The 27,757-nt window shown below is 43.0% G+C and overlaps 1 protein-coding gene across 1 annotated transcript in view; it reads left to right on the forward strand.

The window, feature by feature from the left end:
* Window positions 1–459: 459 nt before the first annotated feature.
* The window catches only part of ZNF365 (zinc finger protein 365), a 30,615-nt gene continuing 3,317 nt past the window's right edge, over window positions 460–27,757 (forward strand). Inside the window, exons 1-4 of the mRNA XM_055425648.2 lie at window positions 460–586; window positions 2,251–3,006; window positions 21,707–21,887; window positions 27,375–27,412. Coding sequence (XP_055281623.2) covers window positions 2,264–3,006; window positions 21,707–21,887; window positions 27,375–27,412 — 962 coding nt within the window. The 5' untranslated portion in view covers window positions 460–586; window positions 2,251–2,263. The remainder of the gene's footprint in view (window positions 587–2,250; window positions 3,007–21,706; window positions 21,888–27,374; window positions 27,413–27,757) is intronic.

A 27,757-nucleotide genomic window follows, 5' to 3' on the forward strand; every position in this document is an offset into this window, starting at 1 on the left:
AGTTGCTCTAGGATGATAGTTAGAATGAAGAGGTCCTAACATATGCACCCGCATCTTCCTGCTGGCAGATTTTCAAAGAAGATGCTCGTCCGTGCTTCATCCTGACGCACACTCTCCCGCTCCCCAGTAACTGTAAAGTCCAAACAAACCCTGCCAGGGCCTGCAGAAAGCGCGGCGCTTCAGAGGCTGGCACGCTTTCCCCCTTCTTCCCCCGGAACGGGGCGAGATCCCGGCACCTCTGCCGGTGATGTCAGTGGAATCCTGAGCCCCATCCCGCTCCGCGGCTGGGAGAGGGCACACGGTGCTGTCGGCAGCCGGGAAGAGCTGCGGTGTCCCCCGCGGGACCCCGGCGGTCCGGGACCCCCGGGGCGAAAGCTCTCTCGGCGCGCGGAGTCCCGGCAACCGCGCACGCCGCCCCCGCCGGCGCGCGCCACGCTCCGCCCTGGAAGCCGCCCTGGTCCCGGCGCGGGGGTGCGCGGGGGGTGAGCGGCCCGCTCAGCCTGATTTACGGCTCTGCTGAAAACCGCTTCGCTCCCGCAGCAGCAGCACCGTCGTGGCGGCAGCAGCAGCTGCAGCAACAAGTCGGGTAAGTGGGCATCTGCGCCCGCGGCCCGGCCCAGGGGGCGCGGCAGAGGGGGCCGTCCAGGCTGGGCAGCAGGTCCCGTCCCGCACCACAGCGGGCAGCCGGGCATCTCGGCCCCCGCCTGCGGGCACTCGTGTGCGCACGCATCCACTCTGGCATCGGCGGGCTGGCACGCAGAGGAGCTGGGGCGGGGAGAGCCGGGACCCCCGAGGCACACTCATTTCCAGCCTGCCCCGCTTAAGGCAGAGGAAATTAGGGCTTGTCTGCCAACCCTGTGAACTGGGGCACCCGCTGGGCCCTTGAAACCTTGCGCACTCCTGGGGTGCGTGAGCACCGGTTTCCCCATCCGGGGATGCCATTCCTTCCCCATTGCTCCCTGGAATTCTGGTACCCCTTCTTTCACGTCTGCGTTTTCGGCCCGAGTTGGCCTCCTGTCCCCAGAATACGCGTGTTTAAACAGCTTACTGTAGCACAGGAAGAGGTTCCACTCTCTGGGGGCAGAGGCTTATTAACATGGAAGCTTTGTCTACTGTGTGGGGACCACTGGCACCTCTGCTTTCAAAGAGGTTGAGGGCCCAATAATAGTACTTTTTAGCCAAGACCCTTGGCTCCCTCCCTTTGGGGCCCCGTACTTATTACATTTAAGAAACCATTCCTTGAGGGACTAGATAGATATGCGCTGCTTGTAGAATTGGGCTGCTAGCAGTCATCTGTTGCTAGGGTTAAGAAAATAAATTTCTGTGAGGAAATAAGAACTTCCCTTTACTAAAAGAGTTATGCTGTTACCTACATGGTTCAAACTTGGCCACCCTAGAGGTCGTCATGTTAAACAGGATCAGAGTTGAGACAAATCCATCCAGAACACTATGGTTTAGTAAAACCTTATCTGTGGCCCCACTTAATATTTGATACATTGGGTTTCCAAATTTCAGTAAATCTGGAGTATTAGGGGAGCATCATTATCATGATAACACTTTGATTTACATCATCACAGCAATAATTTAAAAATAAAGTTAAGGGCAGAAATCTCAGATTGAAAAATTTTCAGCTGATTGTGGGCTTAATGCACTAGTTTTAGTGATAACCTTTCCTATATTTGAGAAAGGTTGCTGAGTTTGCTGTCTTAGGACCTGTTTTGACAATTAGTGTGAGTTTCTCTCTCCGTTTTTTTTTTTTTCATGCTTATCAGGGTCCTCAGTAAAATAGTGCATGTTTTTGCAGTGACTGTACTCAATTCAGGACGGTAGGAAAGTTGAATTCCATGTGGGAATCTGACACTGTCCATTTGGCCTTGGATTAATTGCTTTACCTCCTAGCTTCAGTTTCCTCATCTGTGAAAAGGGAATGATATCCATCTTTTTTATCTTAAGTAGGGGTTGGCAAACTTTTTCTGTAAAGACCAAGTAGTAACTATTTTGAATTAGCCTGCTATAGGGCCTCCGTCTCAACTACTCACCTCCATCCTTTAGTGCAAAGCAGCAGTAGACAATATGGAAATGAGTGGAATGTTGTTGGATTTGGCCCATGGATTGTAGGTTTTAATTTTAATATGTAAAAGTCATTTGGAATTTCAAAGCCTCTGTCCCCATGGAGATCAGCAACAATCATTTCAGTCACATTTTTTTAAGCAAACATGCAAACTACCTGTTTTATTCTCCCCTGCCCAGGACTTTTAGAGTAATGCAACAGAAGGCCTTTGAGGAAAGCAGATACCCCTGGCAGGAGTCCTTTGAGAATGTCGCTGTGTGCCTGCCCTTCCGTTGCCCGAGGTGTGGGGACCATACCAGATTTAGAAGCCTGTCCTCGTTGAGGGCCCATCTGGAATTTAGTCACAGCTACCAGGAGAGAACACTCTTGACAAAATGCAGCCTCTTCCCGCCCCTCAAAGACACAGACCTGGTCACTTCCTCCGAACCCCCGAAACAGGGAAAATTGCAGAGCTGTGGCAACATAGTAAAGCAGAAACCGAGCTATGTTAACTTGTATAGTATTTCGCACGAACACTCCAAGGACAGGAAGCCATTCGAGATGGTGGCAGAGAGGCCTGTGTCCTACGTGCAGACCTACACCGCAGTAGACCTGCGTGCAGACTCGCCGGATGCGCCGAGGGCCAGTCCGGGCCTTCCTGCCTCAGACACCAAAGCGGCTTTCGAGGCACACGTCAGAGAAAAGTTCAGTCGGATGGTCGAGGCTGTGGACAGGACCATAGAGAAGAGGATTGATAAACTCACCAAAGAGCTGGCCCAGAAAACTGCTGAACTGTTGGAAGTTCGGGCGGCGTTTGTGCAACTGACGCAGAAGAAGCAGGAGGTTCAGAGGAGAGAGCGGGCCCTGAACAGACAGGTGGCCGTGGCCGTGGAGATGATCGCGGCCCTGAGGCAGCGCCTGATGGACTCCGAAGAGGAGCTGCTCAGGAAAGAAGAGTAAGTGGCGCCGAAAATGGATGCTAACCCCCTTGCTTTAGACACTTCCCACCCGCTCCAAAGGGACACTCCAGTGTTAAGCATGGTTTGGTTTTAACTGCTTGCAGGTACCTTGTTGCAGTCTCCCATTGATATGGTTGAATGTAGGGGACACAAGGCTTTTAGTACAGTTTGCCGTCTCTGCTGTGGTCTCCAGCTCAGCAACCCGAAAGTCGAAATATTACATTCCTTCTCACCTTAGAAACTGTAGACACTACAAATGTCTACTACAAGTGCCCTCTGTCCATATTGGGATCCATTCCTGGTGTGTGTGTGTGTGTGTGTGTGGAGTGGGGGGTGGGGGGTAGGGGTGGTGAGTTGAATGGGAAGGCAGAAAGGGAGTGCTGGGCACCCTTTCTGACTTATTGACAATTCCATGTAATAAAATCAAGAACATGAGATGTTGTCTTATTCAAATATAAAAATATGGTCTAAATATAAATTTTTGTGTCTTAGCCATTTGGTATTACCTGTCCATGTTAATTAAAAGTTAGTAGCTGAGAATCTCGGAGAAGGCAATGGCAAGCCACTCCAGTACTATTGCCTAGAAAATCTCATGGATGGAGGAGCCTGGTAGGCTGCAGTCCGTGGGGTCGCTAAGGGTCGGACATGACTGAGCGACTTCAGTTTCACTTTTCACTTTCACACATTGGAGAAGGAAATGGCAACCCACTCCAGTGTTCTTGCCTGGAGAATCCCAGGGACGGCGGAGGCTGGTGGACTTCCGTCTGTGGGGTCACACAGAGTCGGACATGACTGAAGTGACTTAGCAGCAGCAGCAGCTGAGAAGCTATTAATAATAATTTTTATTTCAAAGAAGCAGACATTAGGAAACCCAGAAGAAGCATCTGAGATTGCCATACTTTTATGATTTAAGTTTGTGAATTTTCTTTTTGTAAAATACTAGACTAAGTCGTGCCTGCTTGCAGAGAGTTGACACTGGTTTTTACAAATTACAGGTGATTGGAGAAGCTATTAGTTTAAAAATTATCATACTTGGAAAAGCATTTCCTTATCAATAAGTATGGATTCATTTCAAACTAGAAAAGTATACGTAACAATGCAGTGTTATATCCCAAATGCAGAATGTTGGATTTAATTTTAAATGGAGGCTCAGAATTCATAGAACCAAAGGAAGTAAAAATTGACTGACTGAAACAGCCTAAAAGGAAGGTTTTCAAATAATTTGAGGTGTGCTCTACAGATTGACTTAATTTCATGCTTTCTTTGTCCTCTGGCAATCTTCTATCTGTTGTTGTCTCTTAAAACGTAGTAATTAAAGCTTCCTCCACTTGGTAAGAGGCTGAGAAACCCTATGTATTAAAGAGATCATCACTTGCTATTACTGAATGCTTACCGCCTGCCTGGAGAAAAAGCCTGCACTGCTCAACTAGATACTTTTTTAAATCATGCAGTGAGGACAGATTTGAATCAGCCATTGATTTACTTTACTCCTATGGAAATGATCTCGTTTGAAAAATGTTTCACTCTTGGCTCTTGGTATTTCCTGGTGGGAAGTTAGTGCCTTGACTTGCTATAGCAGCAAGGGTGACTAACACTGCACCACTGAAAAAATGGCAGATGGCATTGCTTTATGTGCAGAGAAGAGCATGGAGCTAAATTTGTGATATTTCTGTTTGATGGAAGAGCAGTCAGTTTAAAAGGCAACCGAATTAATTGTGTGCATTTATTTGTCATGTTTTATTTGTTAAGTACTCAAGTAATAATGGAGATGGGCTTTGAGGTGGTGGTTGCCTGGAGCATGGGGAGACAATACGATGGTAGGGGGAGCATATGGTTAGATCTAGGTTATTGTCAAGGATCTAACTTTCATTTTGTGTTTGAGGGTGCTTTATTATTTAAAAAATAACTGGTCAAATAACTTAAATAAAAGTGGGCCACGCATGAATCAGCAGTGATAATATGTTATATATGGTTTAATCCAGTGCTGTTACCAGAGGACCAATTAGAAAACTAAATATATTCTTAAAAATAAAATTTAACAGGGCGAAATTGTAAGTGTTAAAAGTCCTCCTGCCTCTTCAGGACTCCCCCACCCCATTCTCTGGAGACAGCCACGGTTTAGGTCAGTGGCTATCCTTATGGACCTTTCCTGTGTGCATACAGTCATAGGTACTTTATATGAACTTATAGAGTACTGTGTTTTCCCCAGTGGACTCATGATACATACTGTTCTAATCCATTTGCTACTGAGGAATACATGGGCTTTGTTCCATTTTCCTGGTATTAAAAAATAATGTCTCAGTTAATGTCCTCGTACATACATATTTGTTCACATTTTGGGGTGTATACCTAAGGATAAATTATGAGTTGAGTTTTAGTATGACATTTTTGGACTACCAGGGGAAAAAGATCAGTGACAGAAACAGAACAGAAACCACTTTAAGTGAAAATTTAGTGAAACTGCCTTAAACTTTTAAACATAAGATAAACAAAGCCTTCATTTTGTTAAGCATTCATTTGGCCTGTCCCATTAATTTCTGTATTCATGCCTCAAAGAATCACTCTTTCTGTACATCAAATAGGACTGAAAGAGTGTTCTTTCCAGGAAGGACAGTGGGGCTCTTGGTCTGAGAGAGCGACTGTAGCCAGCAACCTCAGTGGCCACAGCTAGCCCCACCCCCACCCCAGAGTGGGGAGCAGAGCAAGTCAGCTGTCCCTTTGTCATGCTAGTGACAGCAAGGCGACTGACCAGATCAGCCTGGCTCAGCCATGCTCCTTCCCTCCTCACCACTCCCTCTCAGTGCTGTGCCATCCATCAAAGAAAAGAGATGACCTTTCAGATACGGAAGGCCCTGCTTGCCCAGCAGACATATCAGGAGCTGTGCTCTCCTGTTTGTTGTTGTTATTGTTTATTCACTAAGTCTCCAACTCTTGCAACCTCGTGGACTGTAGCCTGCCAGGCTCCTCTGTCCACAGGATTTCCCAGCTCAGAATACTGGAGTAGGTTGCCATGTCCCTCGGGATCTTCCTAACCCAGGGATCGAACCCAGGTCTCCTTAGCTCTCAAGGCTCATTTGTGAGAAAAAGTAGGTTGTTACAGTCCCATTTGAAATTGACTTAAACTGCACGGACCCTTTAAGACACAGATGGTAGATTTGGTTTAAAAAAATAAGCAGACTTCTAGTATTTTGACATTCACATTCATTTTGAGGTTCTCTTGATTATGGATTTCCCCCTCAACTTTAAAATCCTTTTTGGGACTTATCTGGGATTCCAGTGGCTAAAACACTGGACTTCCACTGCATAGGGCACAATTCGATCTCTGGTCTCTGTTTGGGAACTAAGATCTCACAAGCCACATAGCATGGCCAAAAAAAAAAAAAAAATCCTTTTTTTCATACTGAAATAAAAGACTTAAGGGCTGGTTCTGCCTTGAGGCCATCTATCGGCTGAATCAGCTTGGATATAGAAGTCATCTGCATGCTGTGTAACAGAGATTGTTTGAATTGGCAGAGTTTTGTGCTTTTGTGCGAGTCTCACTGCCCCTCCACAGAGAGGTGTCTCTGTTTCTGGACTGCATGTCCAAGAAAGAAACTGCACGTTGTTTTCAGTCCTTGCCATTTTAAAAGTCTTATGCAAACAGATACTGTGTTTACTTGTCCCAGAATATTTAGAGCTTGTAGGTAGCACTGTCCATGATCAGGTAAATCGACCCTGGCCAACCTTGTAGTAGGGCATCCCTTAATTAGAAAGATAGACATGGATTGGATTGTAGCGGACTCCTGGCTGATTTGGTTACCTGGGGTTCGGAGAACATCAATGTAATAGCAGTAATCCTAAATGTACTTGCATACTCAGGTGCTGGCAAGGTTGGAAAGCCCTGACCAAGCACCTGTGGTGTGCCCAGTGCTGTGCTAGGTGTGTGTGTGGTGGGTGGGTGGGGGGACATAACATTCTTGGTCCTTTTCCCTAAGAAGCTTCCACACTACATAGGAAGAATAAATCATATCCATGTTCAAACTCAGTGCTTACATACAAACCACGGTTTCAAGTTGATGAACATTAGAGAAAGGCTTTTCCCTTGTGTTGAGGCCACGTGAAGAGTGAGGAGGAAGGGTGGGATTTGCATTGGCAGTCGGAGGACAGCGACAGCGAAGGGCATCAGAGAGGCGACTATTATAGATGAGCCCTGAGGGGACTGCGCACTTTTAGTTCCGGAAAGAAACCATGTTCATTTTACACATGTCAGAAATAAAGCCTGAAACAGTAGAATGACAGGGACAAAAAATTTAGTGACAAAGCTGAAATGCGAACCCAAATTTCTTGTCTCTTTGCTGAGTGCCTTTTCCGTTAATTCACTGTTTCTCAGCCAGACTTTTGAAGATGGGATATTTGCCCAGAGCATCAAGACTTAGGTAATACCAAATCTGGCCTGTTTTGGAATGGGCTTACTTCTCTGCTGTGTTGAGAGGCCTGGCATGGTGACATCATTTACCATCAGAGGTGTTGGGGAATGGCTGCATCATCAGTATAGTTATGATATGAAGCTTCTGGAACACCAGCTCAGGACTTCTGGCTTCCAGTAAGGGCTGTGAACTTGACCCTGTAGATGTCCATGCCAAGTCAGGGTGGAGTGTGTGCCACTGCCAGCCTTGGATGGCAGTGAGGGGGACTCTGTAGTTCCATGTCGTTTCCATGCTGCTCCCTTGCAAGCTGCCATAAATATGACCTTTACCTTCTTCCTTCATCATTTGTCCCATTCCCAGGCTGGTGTCAGCCAGAAGACAACTCTTTATTGAGTGCCTACTGAGTGCCAGGTACTGTTCTGGGTTCTGGTCATACAGTGATAACCAAAGGAGTCCAGTTCCTGCTTCTATGACAGGAGTAGATGAGCAGGTAAATCAGACTAATAAACATCATGAGGTATGTGTTAAAAGAGACATCCAGATAAGCAAAGTTGATTTTGCTTATCTGCTTAACTGTCTAGTATTTGTAGCTCTGTTGACTAGAGCATGACTCCAGTGAGGCCAAGATTGAAATTAGATTCTAAAAAGGCCAGTTAGATTTTTCCAGGTAACAAGTAAAATAGTATTCCCAAAACTAGATTCTCTTAGCCCACTGTCTCCCTAGTGTATGTTATGGGTCACGGGAACAGAAAAGAAAGTGTGTGGAGGGGGCGAGGGGAAGGGTGGGCAGGTGGTTCAGAGGAAACTTTTACAAGGTGCGCATCGCCACTCAAGACAAAGAAACTTCATGTATTCTTGTATCAAATTCAGTAATTTTAAACAAACTGTCTAGAAATCAACTGTTGCTTAGACTACATTTGCAGTGGTGAGACAGATGAATTAATAGCAGATAGGTTTTTAAAACTATTCAGATGCACTTTTTTGGTGTTCCTTAAATAAATTCAGAAAAACAAATGTGATTTCCCATAAAAAAAAAGAGAGACATCCAGGGGTGGCTTGAGCTAGGAATGTCCACTTAGGTTTCTATCCAGAGATGGCTGTAGAATGCTGTCCTTTGAAAGACAAGTTTGACTTTGCACAGCTGAACCCTCTTTCCCATCTTTGATCAACTAAAGCAGTGAGTGGGCAACTTGGTCTCCAGACTGACCCATGGCTAGGAAGCAGGCTTAGAAAAATCATGTTAGATGTAGAGTTCAGTGGGACAGGGAGGTGTCTGCTCCACGTTTTAATGCATTTATGTGAATGGAGTCCTCTCTATGCAGGCCGTGCTTCGTGCAGACTTACAGACTAATGTAAGAAAAAACAGGGTGTCAAACATGCTCTCTTAGATCTCTGACAAAACTTGGAGACACCCCTGATTTTGTTAAATTTCTGTAGTAGGTACCTTTGTTGTAGGTCACTTACTTGTTCTATGCCCCAGTACTTGTCTGGAAAAAGAGACAAAGAAACCTCAATCTTTTAGTCAGTTAAAGCTTTTTGACTAAAGATGGAGTTGTTAATAACACTCAGAACTGAATGCATTTCATGCCTTTCATGCATTCAGCAGAAACTCATGGAGCCTCTGGTGTGTCTCTCTCATGTCTGTCCTCCTTTCCCTACCGCCCTCTCTGTCTGGACTGAGGGGCTTAGGATGTGGTTTTGAACTATTTAAAGCAAATAAGAATAATTTTATTTTCTTCTTAAAGTTATTTTTTTTTTTAAGTCCTTAATTGGAACTGTATTCTTTTTGGTGTGTTCCAGGAGGTCATAAAAGAAAGATGAGGCAAAGGGCTGACCCGAGTGGAAGTGTGATGTGGCTCCTGACGTGTAGCAGGTGTGGATTCCACCTTGTGGCCCCACCAGGGACACAGGAGCTGACCCTGAGCTCTGAGTGAGCAGCCAGGCTTCCAGCACTTGGAGGCAGGTGGCTCTAGTTTTAGGATTTGCCTCATGGGTGACATTACAGTCTGTCTGAGGTGCTCTGTGATCAATAGCTAGGCTATTTTTAACCAGGGGTATTTTTACCGTTTCGTATACCTCTGAAGAAGTTCATAAATCAGTAATGCAAAATGAAATTTAAATAACTGGGTAGAGCTTTGCCCTTGGGATGGAAGCTGTTAAAGTGTTGTTTAAGAATAGAAAAGAGGCATCAGTTTTAGATCCCACCTCTATTTCTGTAGCAGGTACCTTTGTTGTAGGTCACTTACTTGTTTTATGCCCCAATACTTGTCTGGCAAAAGAGACAAAGAAACCTCAGAATCTTTTAGTCAGTTAAAGATTTTTGACTAAAGATGGAGTTATTAATAACACATTTCACGCATTCAGCAGAAATTTGTGGGGCCCCTGATGTGTTCTGGTCTCATGTTAGGTGCTGTGGGAGTCGCGGTGAAGGAGCAGGCCAGGACCCCGAAGTCCCTGGTTTTGTGGTTGATGGCGTCGATGACACAACTGGTCCCCGGAGTATGGACTGTGACAGGCTGCCAGGTTCTGCGGGGGAACACAGCAGCTCACCTAGCCCGCATCTAGGTGTGGGTCTGCTGGGAGCCTGAGGTTAGAAGGATCGTTAAGAGGGGCCTTGGGAAGGGCCCCTGGTGGAGGGAACAGCATGTGCAGAAGTAAGCATCTGGCTTGGAGGCTGCGGGGAGTGAACTAAGGCTGGAGCAGAGAGGAGGTGATGTGCCTTGATGAGGCCCGAGGTGAACCCAAGGCTTACAGGATGGCCATGAAAGTGGAAATGGTTTGTTGACAGTAGACTGCAGCGGGTGATATGATCGGTGTGCTGTCCCTCATTAACAACGCACAGTTCACTGCCAGTGTAGAATCGCAGTGAACACCACGGCGTTAACGTGCATTTCCCTCTATCTCTCCACCTGCTTCTAGAGTGTGTTGTTCACATGACAGTGTATCTTTGATTTTTCTGAAATTAACCCATCTTTAACCTACTTCTGAAGAAGTAATTGAAGGGATTCAATATGTAATAAAATGAAGTATTACCTATGTTTTAGAGCTTATAGCTATCCTGCAAATGAATGAGTGCATGAGTGAACAAATATTTCCTTCTAAATAAAATTTTGTACTGAAGGGGCTTTTTCTCTTCATGCCTCCTTCTAGATTTTGTTTCTGAAAACCTGTGCACCTCAGGATACCGACAGATTTCTATGTCTGCAAATCATTCAGCATGATAACAAGCTTCAGGGCAGATTCTTATACTATATACTGGTATCTTTTTCCTTTAGTATCAGATATTGCTTTAAATGAAAGTATTCTCCATTGAAGCTTAAAACCTTGATTTCAATCATATTTAACCTTTAAAAAAATAAATAGATAATAAGTCAAAAACGGGGGCTGGAAGCAGCCTAGAATCAGTTAATTTTCCCAGAGCTGGCCTGCACCCACACCTGGGTTGAATTTCAGGTTTGCCCTTATCTTCTCATCTGGCCTTCCAGCTTTGCACTGTATTCTGAGTCAGTGTTGAGAACTTAAAACCACACATCTTTTACTCTGCGTTCTGAGTTCTGATAGCATCATGTTGTTACTCTTTTTCTTAGTCACATTCAGCTTTGTAACTTCATATTTGTTTCTTTTAATGTCTGCTTCCCCACTATGTGGGGTGTCTGCCTTACCACAGCTGGATCCAACCCACCACCTGCTTTTGTGGAGCCCCTGTGCTAAGAATAGTTTGGTTTTTTTTTTTTTTCTGAATGCTTGAAAAAAATTCAAAAGGCAAATAATAATTCATGACATTTGAAAATTATATGAAATTCAAAATTCAGTGTCCATCAATGAAGTTTTATTGTTACACAGCCTCTGTGGCTGTTTTATGCTAGGCAGACTTGAATACTTGCAACAGAGACCATATGAACTGCAGAGGTTAAAATATTTACTTTCTAGCCCTTTACAGAAAAAGTTGGCTGACCCCTGGGGGAGATAGTAAGCTTCATGAGGAAGGCAACTGGTTCATAAATGCCGTTGCACTGAGCCCAATTCCTGGTAGCTTTCAGTAAATGTTTGCTGAGTTACTGAATAGTGCAGTAAATAAATGTAGAGATTCTGGCTGCATTGTACCAGGGTTCTAGCCTGTGTTGTCCACCCTCGTCTGAGTTCTGAGATTTAGGATCACTGTGTATATGGTAGGGCTTCCCAGGTGGCGCTAGTAGTAAAAAACCCACCTGCCAATGCAGGAGACTTAAGAGATGCAGGTTCGATCCCTGGATTGGGAAGGTCTGCTGGAGAATGGGAGAAGGCAATGGCATCCCAGTCCAGTACTCTTGCCTGGAAAATCCCATGGATGGAGGAACCTGGTAGGCTGCAGTCTATGGGGTTGCGAAGAGTCGGACTCGACTGAGCGACTTCACTTTCACTTTTATGCATTGGAGAAGGAAATGGCAACCCACTCCAGGGTTCTTGCCTGGAGAATCTCAGGGATGGCGGAGCCTAGTGGGCTGCCGTCTATGGGGTCTCACAGAGTCGGACACGACTGAAGTGACTTAGCAGCAGCAGCTGGAGAAGGAAATGGCAACCCACTTCAGTACCCTTGCCTGGAGAATTCCAGTGGACATAAGAGACTGGTGGGCTACAGTCTATAGGGTCATAAAGAGTTGGACACGAGTGAAGTGACTTAGCACACACTGTACATGGTATTGCCAAATTCAGACTTAAATTGAAGAAAGTAGGGAAAACCACTAGACCATTCAGATATGACCTAAATCAAATCCCTAACGATTATACAGTGGAAGTGAGAAGTAGATTTAAGGGACTAGATCTGATAGATAGAGTGCCTGATGAACAATGGATGGAGGTTTGTGACATTGTACAGGAGACAGGGAGCAAGACTATCCCCAAGAAAAAGAGATGCAAAATGGAAAATGGCTGTCTGAGGAGGCCTTACAAATAGTTGTGAAAAGAGAGAAACCAAAAGCAAACGAGAAAAGGAAAGATATACCCATTTGAATGCAGAGATCCAAGAATAGCGAGGAGAGATAAGAAAGAATTCCTTAGTGATCAGTGAAAAGAAATAGAAGAAAAGGATAGAATGGGAAAGACTAGAGATCTCTTCAAGAAAATTAGAGATACCAAGGGAACATTTGATGCAAAGATGGGCTCAATAAAGGACAGAAATGGTATGGACCTAACAGAAACAGAGAATATTAAGAAGAGGTGGCAAGGGTACACAAAGTTCAGTTCAGTCACTCAGTCGTGTCCGACTCTTTGTGACCCCATGAATCACAGCATGCCAGGCCTCCCTGTCCATCACCAACTCCCGGAGTTCACTCAAACTCACGTCCATCGAGTCAGTGATGCCATCCAGCCATCTCAATCTCTGTCGTCCCCGTCTCCTCCCACCCCCAATCCCTTCCAGCATCAGACTCTTTTCCATTGAGTCAACTTGTCGCATGAGGTGGCCGAAGTATTGGAGTTTCAGCTTTAGCATCAGTCCTTCCAATGAACACGCAGGATTGATATCCTTTAGAATGGACTGGTTGGATCTCCTTGCAGTCCAAGGGACTCTCAAGAGTCTTCTCCAACACCACAGTTCAAAAGCATCAATTCTTTGGCGATCAGCTTTCTTCACAGTCCAACTCTCACATCCATACATGACCACGGGAAAAGCCATAGCCTTGACTAGACGGACCTTGGTTGGCAAAGTAATGTCTCTGCTTTTTAATATGCTATCTAGGTTGGTCATAAATTTCCTTCCAAGGGTAAGCGTCTTTTAATTTCCTGGCTGCAGTCAGCATCCGCAGTGATTTTGGAGCCCCCCAAAAATAAAGTCTGAAACTGTTTCCACTGTTTCACCATCTATTTCCCATGAGGTGATGGGACCAGATGCCATGATCTTCGTTTTCTGAATGTTGAGCTTTAAGCCAAACTTTTCACTCTCCTCTTTCACTTTCATCAAGCGACCTTTGAGTTCCTCTTCACTTTCTGCCATAAGGGTGGTGTCATCTGCATATTTGAGGTGATTGATATTTTTCCCGGCAATCTTGATTCCAGCCTGTGCTTCTTCCAGCCCAGCGTTCCTCATGATGTACTCTGCATATAAGTTAAATAAGCAGGGTGACAATATACATCCTTGACGTACTCCTTTTCCTATTTGGAACCAGTCTGTTGTTCCATGTCCAGTTCTAACTGTTGCTTCCTGACCTGCATACAGGTTTCTCAAGAGGCAGGTCAGGTGGTCTGGGATTCCCATCTCTTTCAGAATTTTCCACAGTTTATTGTGATCCACACAGTCAAAGGCTTTGGCATAGTCAATGAAGCAGAAATAGATGTTTTTCTGGAACTCTCTTGCTTTCTCCATGATCCAGCAGATGTTGGCAATTTGATCTCTGGATCCTCTGCCTTTTCTAAAACCTGCTTGAACATCTGGAAGTTCACGGTTCACATATTGCTGAAACCTGGCTAGGAGAATTTTGAGCATGGCTTTACTAGCGTGTGAGATGAGTGCAATTGTGCAGTAGTTTGAGCATTCTTTGGCATTCCCTTTCTTTGGGATTGGAATGAAGACTGACCTTTTCCAGTCCTGTGGCCACTACTGAGTTTTCCAAATTTGCTGGCAGATTGAGTGCAGCACTGTCACAGCATCATCTTTCTTGATTTGAAATAGCTCAACTGGAATTCCATCACTTCCACTAGCTTTGTTCGTAGTGATGCTCTCTAAGGCCCACTTGACTTCACATTCCAAGATGTCTGGTTCCAGGTGAGTGATCACGCCATCGTGATTATCTTCATCGTGAAGATCTTTTTGTACAGTTCTTCTGTGTATTCTTGCCACCTCTTCTTAATATCTTCTGCTCCTGTTAGGTCCATACCATTTCTGTCCTTTATCGAGCCCATCTTTGCATGAAATGTTCCCTTGATTTCTCTAATTTTCTTGAAAAGATCTCTTGTTTTTCCTGTTCTGTTGTTTTCCTCTATTTCTTTGCATTGATCACTGAGGAAGGCTTTCTTATCTCTCCTTGCTATTCTTTGGAACTCTGCATTCAGATGCTTATATCTTTCCTTTTCTCCTTTGCTTTTTGCTTCTCTTCTTTTCACAGCTATTTGTAAGGCCTCCTCAGACAGCCATTTTGCTTTTTTGCATTTCTTTTCCATGGGGATGGTCTTGGTCCCTGTCTCCTGTACAATGTCACGAACCTCCGTCCAGAGTTCATTTGGCACTCTATCAGATCTAGTCCCTTAAATCTGTTTCTCACTTCCACTGTATAATCATAAGGGATTTGATCTAGGTCATATCTGAATGGTCTAGTGGTTTTCCCTACTTCTTCAATTTACGTCTGAATTTGGCAATGAGGAGTTCACGATCTGAGCCACAGTCAGCCCTTGCTCTTGTTTTTGCTAACTGTGTAGAGCTTCTCCATCTTTGGCTGCAAAGAATATAATCAATCTGATTTCGGTGTTGACCATCTGGTGATGTCCATGTGTAGAGTCTTCTCTTGTGTTGTTGGAAGAGGGTGTTTGCTATGACCAGTGCGTTCTCTTGGCAAAACTCTATTAGCCTTTGCTCTGCTTCATTCCGTGCTCCAAGGCCAAATTTGCCTGTTACTCCAGGTGTTTCTTGACTTCCTACTTTTGCATTCCAGTCCCCAATAATGAAAAGGACATCTTTTTTGGGTGTTAGTTCTAAAAGGTCTTGTAGGTCTTCATAGAACCGTTCAACTTCGGCTTCTTCAGCATTACTGGTTGGGGCATAGACTTGGATTACTGTAATATTGAATGGTTTGCCTTGGAAACGAACAGAAATCATTCTGTCATTTTTAAGATTGCATCCAAGTACTGCATTTCGGACTCTTTTGTTGACCATGATGGCTACTCCATTTCTTCTAAGGGATTCCTGCCCACAGTAGTAGATGTAATGGTCATCTGAGTTAAATTCACCCATTCCAGTCCATTTTAGTTCACTGATTCTTAGAATGTTGACATTCACTCTTGTCATCTCCTGTTTGACCACTTCCAATATGCCTTGATTCATGGACCTAACATTCCAGGTTCCTATGCAATATTGCTCTTTATAGCATCAGACCAAGATCAGGAGGGGTGGCCTTGAGGAGATACCCCTCGTCCAAGGTAAGGTACAGCGGCTGCACTTTGCTGGAGCAGCTGTGAAGAGATATTCCACGACCAAGGTAAGAGAAACCCAAATAAGACGGTAGGTATTGGTAGGGGGCATTAGAGGGCAGACACAGTGAAATCATAATCACAAAAAACTAGTTGATCTGATCATATGGACCACAGCCCTGTCTAACTCAATGAAGCTAAGCCATGCCATGTGGGGCCACCCAGGACGGATGGGTCATGGTGGAGAGGTCTGACAGAATGTGGTCCACTGGAGAAGGGAATGGCAAACCACTTCAGTATACTTGCCTTGAGAACCCCATGAACATTATCAAAAGGGTACACAAAAGAACTGCACAAAAAAAGGTGTTCACGATCCAGATAATCACTATGGGGTGATCACTCACCTAGACCCCGACATCCTGGAATGTGAAGTCAAGTGGGCCTTCCGAAGCATCACTACCAACAAAGCTAGTGAAGGTGATGGAATTCCAGTTGAGCTATTTCAAATCCTAAAAGAAGATGCTGTGAAAGTGTTGCACTCAATATGCCAGCAAATTTGGAAAACTCAGCAGTGGCCACAGGACTGGAAGAGTTCAGTTTTCATTCCAGTCCCTAAAAAAGGGCAATGCCAAGGAATGCTCAAACTACTGCACAATTGCACTCATACGCTAGTAAAGTAATGCTCAAAATTCTCCAAGCCAGGCTTCAACAGTATGTGGACCGTGAACTTCCAGATGTTCAAGCTGGTTTTAGAAAAGGCAGAGGAACTAGAGATCATATTGCCAACATCCACTGGATCATTGAAAAAGCTAGAGAGTTCCAGGAAAACATCTATTTTTGCTTTATTGACTATGACAAATCCTTCGACTGTGTGGATCACAATAAACTGTGGAAAATTCTGAATATTAGACCACCTGACCTGTCTCTTGAGAAATCTGTATGCAGGTCAGGAAGAAACAGTTAGAGCTGGACATGGATCAACAGACTTATTCCAAATAGGAAAAGGAGTACCTCAAGGCTGTATATTGTCACTGTGCTTACTTATATGCAGAGTAAATCATGAGAAATGCTGGGCTGGATGAAGCACAAGCTGGAATCAAGATTGCTGGGAGAAATATCAATAACCTCAGATATGCAGATGACACCACCCTTATGGCAAAAAGTGAAGAACTAAAGAGCCTCTTGTTGATAGTGAAAGAGGAGATTGAAAAAGTTGGCTTAAAGCTTAGCATTCAGAAAACAAAAATCATGGCATCCGGTCCCATCACTTCATGGGAAATAGATGGAGAAACAGTGGAAACAGTGGCAGACTTTATTTTGGGGGGCTTCAAAATCACTTCTGATGATGACTGCAGCCATGAAATAAAAAGATGCTTACTCCTTGGAAGAAAAATTATGACCAACCTGGACAGCATATTAAAAAGCAGACACATTACTTTGCCAAGAAAGGTCCATCTAGTCAAAGCAATGGTTTTTCCAGTAGTCATGTATGATGTGAGAGTTGGACTATAAAGAAAGCTGAGCACCAAAGAATTGATGGTTTTGAACTGTGGTATTGGAAAAGACTCTTGAGAGTCCCTTGGACTGCAGGGAGATCCAACCAGTCAATCCTAAAGGAAATCCATCCTGAATATTCATTGGAAGGATTGATGTTGAAGCTGAAACTCCAATACTTTGGCCACGTGATGCAATGAGCTGACTCATTTGAAAAGACCCTGATGCTGGGAAAGACTGAAGGCGAGAGAAGAAGGGGACGACAGAGGATAAGATGGTTGGATGGTGTATCACTGACTCAATGGACATGAGTTTGAGTAAACTCCAGGAGTTTGTGATGGCCTGGCGTGCTGCAGTCCATGGGGTCCCTAAGAGTCGGACACGACTGAGCGACTGAACTGAACTGAACTGAACTGTATGGCAGCAGTTCTCAAATTCTGGCTTCACTTCCCCCTACACTCTTAAATCTGAGGACCCGAAGAAACTTTTCTCTGTGTAGGTTTTATCTATCAAGGTTACTATATTAAAAATTAAAATTTAGAAAAGTAAAAAGGACAGTTATTACTTCATATAAAAATAACAATATTAAATCCATTACTGTTTAAGACAATGAAAATATTTCAAAAAGAACAGTTTTCCCAAAAACAGTTTAGTGAAAAGAATGGTATTGTTTTAAAAATTTTGGAAATACTTTTAATGTCTGGCTTAACAGGAGGCAGCTGAACTTTGTTAGTTCTGCCTTGAATCTGTTGCAGATTTGTTGTTTTGGTTGAAGTAGATGAAGGAAAGCTAGTCTCACACAGATAGATAGTAGGAAAATGGAGAGGTATGTTAATAGACTTTTGAGAGAATGGTTGCTATTCTCCTTTGATACTGTGCCAAAGCTTGACAATTGGTAGTTTCTCAAAGGTTAATTGCAGTGTGGAATCTGAAACCACACCAGTGAACAAACATTTCCTCCTCCCCTCCATTGAAATCCATTGGTCTGTCTTGCATTTTGAGTGGATATTTTACTGTTCAGTTCAGTTCAGTTCAGTCCCTCAGTCGTGTCCGACTCCTTGCGACCCCATGAATCACAGCATGCCAGGCCTCCCTGTCCATCACCAACTCCCAGAGTTCACCCAAACTCATGTCCATACTGTTAGGAGTATAATTATTTTAAGAAGTACAAATGCAAAGTAGTTAAAGCTCCTTTTCATTCAGGAAGTTCACAAGATTCCTTGGGGAAATAAGAGGTGTTTCTGGATATTGTTAATCCAGACTGAACAGGATGTGAAAAGGGGGATGTGAAGTTGTGCACACATATTATTCCACAGTTAATCACCAGATTTTATTCCTGTTTTTATCTAATACGGATACCCAAACACAGTCTCAATATGATGAACTTCTCCAGCCCTTTTCTCGTGTAACTTCTCTTTTAGAATTAAATCATCGTTTTTTTTTCTTAGTTGATGTGAAACATCCATAAACTAAAATTAAGTTAGTATTGATGCCAGGTTGTTTGGGAAAAAGGGTATTAACTTCTTAGCTTTAGGGCACAAGATAATTGGATGAGGGAGGTTAGAAAAAGATGCTTCTTTTTTACAACATGACATAACACTCCACAATCAACTAGTGGCATTGATGTTTTAAAAAGTTTTATATGAAATAAAAAAGTTTTATATGGAACCAGTTATAAAACATCACATGATGTAAAAATACAGCCACAATCATAAGCTGCATTGCATTCAGATTTGTCTTCTTGCTTTTGAGATGTTGATCCAGTGGGATTAAACTGTCAAATACTGATGTCTTATATTCTAAACTGTATAGCCTGAGAGCCCAAGAATAGTAAATATGCACAGAAAAAAAAAAGACTGGAAAATGTACACCAGAATGTTGACAGTAGTGACCTCTGGGTTATGGGACTATGGGTCATATTTTGTTTCTTCTTTGTCCTTTTTAAACATTGATTATGATAAATATTTATTGAGTATTATGTGTCATGTATTGAATGATGGAGTTAAAGCAAAAAGCTGATTGAGCTTCTGCTCAGGTGGGTCTTCCGTAGATCACTTTTTATATTTCTCATAATAAATGTGAAATACTTCTGTAATGAGATAAATATAGTAAATATTTAAACCAAAATAAACTGAAAAAATACACTGGCTCTGTTTTCTACGTTTTTGGTTTTGGTGGGCAAGAGGATTGTGGGTTTCTGGTTGTTTCGCCTTTAAGTACCAGTGTGGAGATGCTTCAAGAGTCAGTTATCCTGAATATCACTCTCTATCTAGAGGACTCTTTATTATAGGCTTGATTCCACATACATTGAAACCTTGATTTTGGAAAGAGGAAGGAGTGGCCATTTCCCGGGCTTTGTTTTTGGTGGTGCTTTTGAGCCGTATGAACGTGTTGCATCCAAAGGTTCTCTACTATAAGAATCATGACAGGGCTGGATGTGACCTGAATGGACCCTCACTGTGTTGCTGCTGGTTAGGGTTTTGTGACTCACCTAGGAGGCAGAGCAAAGGCAAATGACAGAACTTGAAAACTGGCATCTCTCTGCGGCTTGAACAGCTTGGAAAGTGTACATCATCTATTCAGGGCTCATAGAGAAACATCTGGAAATAAAATTGGAACTTAATTGCAAAAGAGAACATTCCAAAAGGATTCTTACTTACTGAAAGATAATGGAATTCTTATGGGCTCTGAGTTTATATTTGATCTGGATAGGAAACTAGAACAAATTTGATGATCAGTTTTTGGAGTGAGTCATTGTTAGAACCAGTCTCTTTTCTGTTTGTATAAATATATAATTCTGAAAGTTTTGCAGAGATGTTTGCCTCTATAGAAAGTGTCAGAAACTTTTCAGTATGGCAAAATATGATGTAATATATTTGTGAGAGAAAAATCATTACTTATTGTAAAAGTGGCCTCCTGACTAACTGTACAGAATAAAGGAGTTGGAAGTCACCACCAATTATTTGGCAAAGACCTGTGAAACTATGACTTCAGAGCTGAACATCCATGAAGGTCTACTCTCAAGAAATTATGGAGCTTAGCAGAAAATAAAAATCAAGTAGAGGCTGAGAAGATTCGGAGAAGGAATTGAATTTAATTGACTATCTAGAACAAATGCCTGAGGTCAGATTAAAATATATATAGGATTTGTTAATCTAAAATGAAAGAGGTTTAGGGAACAATGATCAGATTCTTTAGAATCTTGGTTCTGCATGAGTAGAGCATGGCCAGAAAAATGAGGGACCACTCCTTGAAGGCTGAGAGTTCAAAGACATATAAACATTGTATCCAACAGGTAGTGAAATTATTGAATTCATTTGCTCTAATGGGTGTGACAAAACATAACAAAGAGGATGGCCAAAGAGATCTTCGTGATTTCTTATTGAGTGAGGCAAATCAAATGAGAAAATGGTGATGCTGTATACCTACTGGTAGTGCTGATTAGTGTGTGTGTATTTGTAGAGATGTTTGTGAGGATGATTACCAAATGTAAATGGTGATGGTCTTAGGATAATGGGATTTTAGGTGATATTTTCTTCATTATATATTTAATGTGTTTGAATTTTTAATAAACAACTTATTTAGTTGTAACTCAGGGAAGTATTATTTTCATACTTGCTTTAGAAATAAAATATAAAATAGTAATATAGTTATTAAAATTTTTCTGGATTTATAAATCACAATGAATTATGTAGATGAAGTTATTTTGCTCAAATTTTTAGGAAGGGGCAGCCTGCACATTGCTTCTCCTATGTCAGCTACAGTAGCTTCCCCAACATACCTTGGATCTACCTCAAGATGGCCGTTCTTGGACTGTTTCATTCTTAGCTCAAAATATCCTATTGGACATATACTATTGTATATGCTCTGGTGCTCAGTATGGCATCTTGCGTCCATACTTCCCTACCTGTAGTCTTTTCTTCCCTAATAGCCAGACTTTTAAAATATAGGACACAACTTTTCTCAAAAGCGGCCAATGGTTTCCCGTCTCATAATAAAATCTGGAGTCCTCATGCTGACCTGTGAGGCCCTCCCTGGTCCCGGCCTCAGCTGTTCTCCCTTTTTCCCGCTCTGCTCTGTACCTCAGACCATTCTGCATGTTCCTACTGAGGACCCGGCTTGCTCTTCCCAGCTGTCTTCATGGCTGTTCTTGCTTCCTGGTGTCCATTCAAATGCTGCCCCGTCCAAAAGGTGGTTCTGACTTTGCTGTCTACAGTATCACTTATTCCTTTCCTTCTTCTGTCACTCTCTGTCCCCTTGCACCCAGTTTCCATTTCCTCCTTAGCACTTATCACCAACTGACATATATGTTTATTTTATAGTGACTATCTTCTATTAAAATGTAACCTCTAAATGCAGTCACTAAAATGTAATTTTATGTCTTTTATCATGGCTGTGGCCAGACCATGTAGGGCAGTGCGTGACACATAGTAGGCTCTCAGTAAATATGAATTGAATGAATGAATTCACAACCCACTGCAGTATTCTTGCCGAGAAAATCCCATAGACAGGGGGGCCCGACAGGCTATGGTCCATGGGGTCGCAAAGAGTCAGACACACCTGAAGTGACCGAGCACCACACACATGGCCGTAGTTCATAGGGCAGTGCCTGGCAGGGTAGGCTCTCAGGAAATATTCACTGAATGAATGAATTCCGGTCTCAGTTCTCCATTTTGTGTTCTGACATTTTTGCCTTGCAGAGAGGTGTTTACGTTCAACCATTTCCTGGAAACAGCGGCTGAGAAGGAGGTTCAAGGAAAAGCTCGGCTCCAGGACTTCATAGAGAATCTGCTGCACCGAGTTGAGCTAGCGGAAAAGCAGCTGGAGTACTACCACAGCCAGCAGGGGGCCGGCCTCGGCGGGGACTCCCGTGAGCACGCGGTGAGTCCTGCAGGCCCAGTGTGAGGGTTGCGATGTGCCAGGTGGGCAGAAGAAAAGAGTGCTGGGGGATGACTTGCAGGAATTTTCTAGGCATCTTTTGAAAGCATTGCCCCAGCCATGTCTGTGTTGCGGACGTGATACACGTGAGTCTAGGACACCTGGGAGTAAGGGAGACCCTGGATGAGCAATCTCCAGTTCTTCACCTCCAACTCCACATCAAGCTGAGGTGGTAGAAATACTTTTATGTTGCAGCGTAACAGTTTGGAGTATCCAAAGAAATCATGTGTCCCAATCATGTGTCAGGTGGATAGGAAGTTATTAATATTATCCTGTTTTTGAGCTCATCAAGGAATCATCTGAAAACGTTCATGCTTCTTAGTTAGCAAAAGATTTAATCACTTTTCCCCCACTTAATAGGAAGGAAAACACTTGTTGGTGGTCTCCGTAGGTGAAACATTCTTTAAGTGGATTTTCAAAAAGACGAAGCAAAATTCCCAAGTGGTATTCTGTAATAGGATTTTGCATACAGTTTTACATATGGTTGCAGGGACTTAAGAAACCCCCAGAGCCCAAATGAGAACCCTGAGTATAGATGAAGGTCCAACTCTCATAAGTGGCTTGATCAAGGTTGCCTGGTCTCTTTGGAGGGTGGGAGGTTTACAGATAAGCACACTTCAGATGAGGGATGTGGGTGGTCATGTTTACCCTCTATACAGTTTCCTTGATGGTACAAACAACAAAGCCAAGGAATGGATTTTTGAAAACCTAAAGTGGTTTATTTATAACATTTTCATTATCAATTGAGTTTTATTTACGCTTACCATCTTCTCAGAAGATTTAAAAATGATTCTTTTACTAACCCCGAAATGAGGAAAAGAAAAATAGGAAAGAAACATTTATGCTAACCAAAAGCTGAGTAAGGTTGCTGTTGGTTGATTGAAAAATTTAGGCTGAGCAGTCTGGAAGCCAAGATTTAACAGGAAACATGATTAAATAAACAAGGAATAAAGTGAAAGGCAGGTGGATGAAAGCAGGAAGAGCGAGGGAGAGACACAGATAGCAGGACAGTACGGAGACAAGGAGGAAGGGGAGAGTGAGGACTTACTGCAGGAACCCTCACTCAGCCTCACAGCTGTGCAGTGGTGCATGCCCCGTGCAAGCAACTGTGCAAGCAGTCAAGAGCAAGTAGACTGGAAGGGAGTCAGTGTGTTACGCCTATGAGGTTTCAGTAACTGTCATCAAGCAGTTTTAGCTACCTGACGTATTTGTTACTCTCTGGGTGGGTATCTGTGGTCTCCTGAGAAGGAAGCTTTATTCCCCTCCTTGGTTCCCTAGTCACTTCCTTGGGAAACTACAAGAGTCCAGTCATAGAGGGACCCTCTGAGCTCTTCCCTGCCTCCTCCTTCCACTTTGGCGGCTCTCAGGAGTGGGGTGTGACATGAGATCACAGAGACCAGATGTGAGGTGAGCCGGCCTGGCTTCTAGATCATCCCCACCCTGCTTCTGACTGGGTGAGACATCATTCTTCAATAAAATGAAGCAGTTGGACTAGATGCTCTACAAGGGCTTTAAACTTCTCAAATTCTCTGATCATCACCTGACTTTGGTGGTTAGGAGTTCTAAAATTAAAATGTAGTCATAATATTTTCAGTACTTAGGCTTATAAGTAATACAGAGCTACGAAATGTATAAATTTTTATTGTACAAAATTAAGAGGTTCTTAAAGAGAAAATAATAGAAGGCAAGGAGAGAGAAAGGAAGCCCATTAATTCTTGCCTTGATTGGTATTTCTGTGTTCACTTTCTCTGCTCACTTTACTTTTCCAGCTTGGAAACTGAACACCTTTTAAAAGACATAGCCAGTCATTAGTTCTTACCTGCTGTATCATATAATCAAAAGTCAAACAGCATCCCAGCTCTTGTAGTAAAATGTATAGATATAAAATTATATGTGTGTAGGTACACATAATGTATATATGCACACATGTACACATAAATATACGTAGATATGTTTACATGTACATACAAATATGGTGGGACTTGTAATAGTAAATATTTATGTTTTTATTCTTTATGTCCCAAACATGACATCATCTGCCTTTTTCAGATGTAATCCACATAGGAAAGAACTATTTAATCCACATAGGAAAGAAATTAATTCAAATAAAATGCAGTTTAGATTGAGTGGGAATTTAGAAATGAGAGCTGTCCGTAAGTAGGGCATGATCAGGCTATAGTGAGGTAAGCTGACTTTTGGAGGGAGGACACATCACCCTGAGGGGTGTCAAGGATGAGGTGTTTGATTTCTGAAAGAACGGGCAGATGTGGTTTTCCCTGTTTTCACGTATAGTACTCTCAACTCTATTTTGGGCCATAAAGTGCCATGACAGTCTACAAATCCTAAAGCCATTTTTCCTTTTAATTTAGTCTATTTTTCATAATAAAATACATTTACCATGTCTTTGATTTAATTTAACTACTCAGTCTGGCCTCTCTGTGTATCTTTGGCTGTGGATACATGGAAGAACTTGAAAGCTTTTAGGAGGATAAGCTATGGGTCATATCTGTAATAACCTGTTTGGTCCAGCTTAGAGAAGGTGCAGGCCTCTGGAGCCTTAGCTCTGCCTGGGAGAGCTTCTTGCCCAGGTGTACCCCAGGATGGAGCAGAACTTTCAACTCCCAGCACCTAAACTCCCTCCTCCAGAACTGTGGGGAATGCCATCCCCAGCCTGGCCGGCTCTCCCCATTTCCACCAAGGCTGCTCTGCAGAAACAACACGGCCTCTTCATCTCCCTTCTTCCCTGCCTCCCTCCCTCCCTCCTCTTCCCTCTTTTCCTCATTACCCCTCCAGAGAGTAATGACATCTTTAGATTGATGTGTAACTCGATTCTTTCTAGCTTTAAGATTCTTCTGTGCACTAGAAAAATTTCCTTCCCCCTCACAATTAGCACCTTTTCTGAAATAATCTTTCGGCATTAATCCCCTTGAGCATTTATGTTCTTTTTCACCTGGCTGATTTCTAAAAATGCAATGTGCTTACTCAGATAATTTGTCTGTATGCTCTGAAACATGCTGTCGAATTAGACACAAAGTGACCTAATATACCATCTGCCAGAATTACTCACAGACCTGCTCAAATAGAAGGTCATGAAATAGCTTGGATAATCTTATTTTCAGCATTGCATTTATTTCCTGCAGGTTGCTAAATTAGTACTAGCAGTAATTCATTTACCATAGTTATTGGGGATGCAGAGCTTACTGGGTGCTGAGGAAACTGCTGTGAACGAGATCGATGCGGTCCCTGGTCTCAGGGAGGAGGGACACACAATAAGCAAACACATAAGGAAGATACTTCCGTACAGTGAATAATTACTATGAAGAAAAAAGTAAGATGACATGTTTGAGATGGTCACTTTAGCTTTAGCAAAAAGCTTTCGAGAAAAGCCCTGCTGAGAAGGCAGCATTTTCACTGTGACCTGAATGGCAAGGAGGCAGTTTTGGAAAATTTGGAAGTGGAACATTCTAGGCAGGGAAATAGGAAGTGCAGCTGCCTCAGGAGGGAATAAGCTTGGCACATTTGAGTGGTGGGAGATAAGTCAGAGAGGCAGGACGGGTCCAGATCAGGCAGGAGCTTCTGTCATATGAGCGTGGATCTGTTCCATCACACACAGGGAAAAACCACTGGAAGGTTTTAAGTAGGAGATGATCCGTGTTTTAACAGATTCACTCTGCTGCTCTGGGGGAACTGATGGAGGGATGCAAGAATGAGAGATGGGTTATGTTGTGGCTGGTGAGAGGGGACAGCAGCTCAGATAGAGCCAAAATAAAAGGTATAGGGTATGTTCTTGGAGGAGAATTGACAGGACCAGTTGGCCTGGATGAAGGATTAGATTTAGCTGGTGAGGGAAACTGAGGAGTCAAGAACGAATTCATGGTTTTGGCCTAAAAAGTGGGGTATATACAGAGAGTAAAGTTGGAGGAGGGCTTGGTTTCCAGTTTCCCAAAACCTGTCATAACCTGAGACACCATGTTTGTGCTTTAGAAGTACTTAGATTGGCTCTCAGTACAAGGTTATTTATATTTTTTTCAACCAGAAATGTTGACCAGGGCCTCTCCTGATACTCATCATCATACCCTTCTCTCCCTAAATAAAAAGACAAGAGTAGCTGGACCAGGAGAAAATGGAGGTAGGTGGATTGACTGAGTGGGAAGAGCGTTTCCATCTGCCTGCAGCTGTGGATCCAGAAGGAACACTGGCCTCTTGTGTTCACAGGGAGGAGAGCAGAGGAAATTCTTTGGTGCCTGTGATAACAGGCACCACCTCCACCCACAAACTTCATGATCGTCAGATACTATTGGCCTTTTCCTCAGTAAGGGAACATGTGTATGTGTGTACGTGTGGGCACGCATGCGCACACACACACACTTTTAAATAAAATTCCAAAGGGAATTATGTACCCATATGCAGCAGATCATCACATTATATATTTACATACACACATACTGTGACATTCAATTGTGTCCCAAGGCAGAAGGCAGGAATTCCATCTCACCTTCTTGGGCACCAAGAAGTCTGTTTAAGAAACCTTTCTGATTTGCCCCTGTCTACGGCTTAAGCTGCCTACAGAAAACTTGGAGGAAGATCCTGTTGTGCCAGGCGTGGTTTTTTGGGTGACTTGAGTATAGCGGGGGTGGGTGTTGGCCATACTGGGCCAAGGTGGCCCTTTCTCCACATTCTCTTTGTCACCCTCTTCTGTCAATCTCTCTGTTAACGTGACAGCACTTCTCTTAGTTGAAGGCTGCATGCGGGAGGTTGGGAACTGAAGCTTGGGAATACACTAAAAATACACTTGCCTATAAAGTGTTCGGTGACATCTGGAACACAAAATGATAATTATCAATTTATTCTGCAAATGGTATTCTGAGCCCAGCCACAAAAGTGCAAGCAGATATTTCATTGAGAGTGGGAAATTATCTCAATGATAGATGGCCTCAGGAAAGTTGTGGAGTTGGGTTTTCATATGTTCTCATTTTAGAAATGATGTATTTTAGGCAATAAACATTTTGTGCCAATTTCCCCTTTAGTTGATACACTGTGACCAGTCATAGCTGTGTAAATTAGCTGCAAATACAGCCTTTCTCAATCAAGAAATAATAGCACATCATTCAAGTTTTTAAAAACACAGTTTCTTCAGATGTTATTCTCTTGAGGGGCTGTTTAACTTTTTGAAATTTTTGAGATCTGCTGATACTGGCTTCTTGGAATTCTCAGAACAGGGAGCCTCAGAGGCTTCCTGAGTAAGCAGAGCTGAGCACGAAACGTTCTTGTTCATTGCAATGATGAATGGTGCCATGGGCAGCGCTCCTGATAACAGTCACTGGCTTCCTTAATAGGAATACAGTTTCTTTAAAACATAAGGAGGATTTTTATAAAACCAAACCCAACCTTTAAGTGAAGTAATATTTTGTCTTATTTGTTTTCCTTCAGCTTACAGATATCTCCTCAAATAGGAAACCCAAATGCCTGTATGTATATCTTTTTATACTTAGACCATTTGATTAATGTTTGCATAATATGCCTTCCTGTTGCACTTTTTACGGTATCTATAATATAAATAGATTTGAGAGCTTCAGGTGAAAATTTACCCGCTTATTTACTTTTCTAAAAATGTGGATGTGACTTTTATGCTAATGGTCTATGAGTATATGGCAGGATGATGGTTCCACAGGAATCTTTTTAAAGTATTGTGCTACAGTGTAGTCATATAACTCTATAGTGCTGTTAATGTAGTGTGCACACTGATATATTTTATACATAAATTTATACTGTGAATCATATACTTTATAATAGCTGTGCTGCAGATTTGTTTG

This window comes from Moschus berezovskii, chromosome 12 (genome assembly GCF_049115385.1).
Source record: "Moschus berezovskii isolate FMDL1 chromosome 12, NW_MosBer_1.0, whole genome shotgun sequence".
Lineage (NCBI taxonomy): Eukaryota > Metazoa > Chordata > Mammalia > Artiodactyla > Moschidae > Moschus > Moschus berezovskii.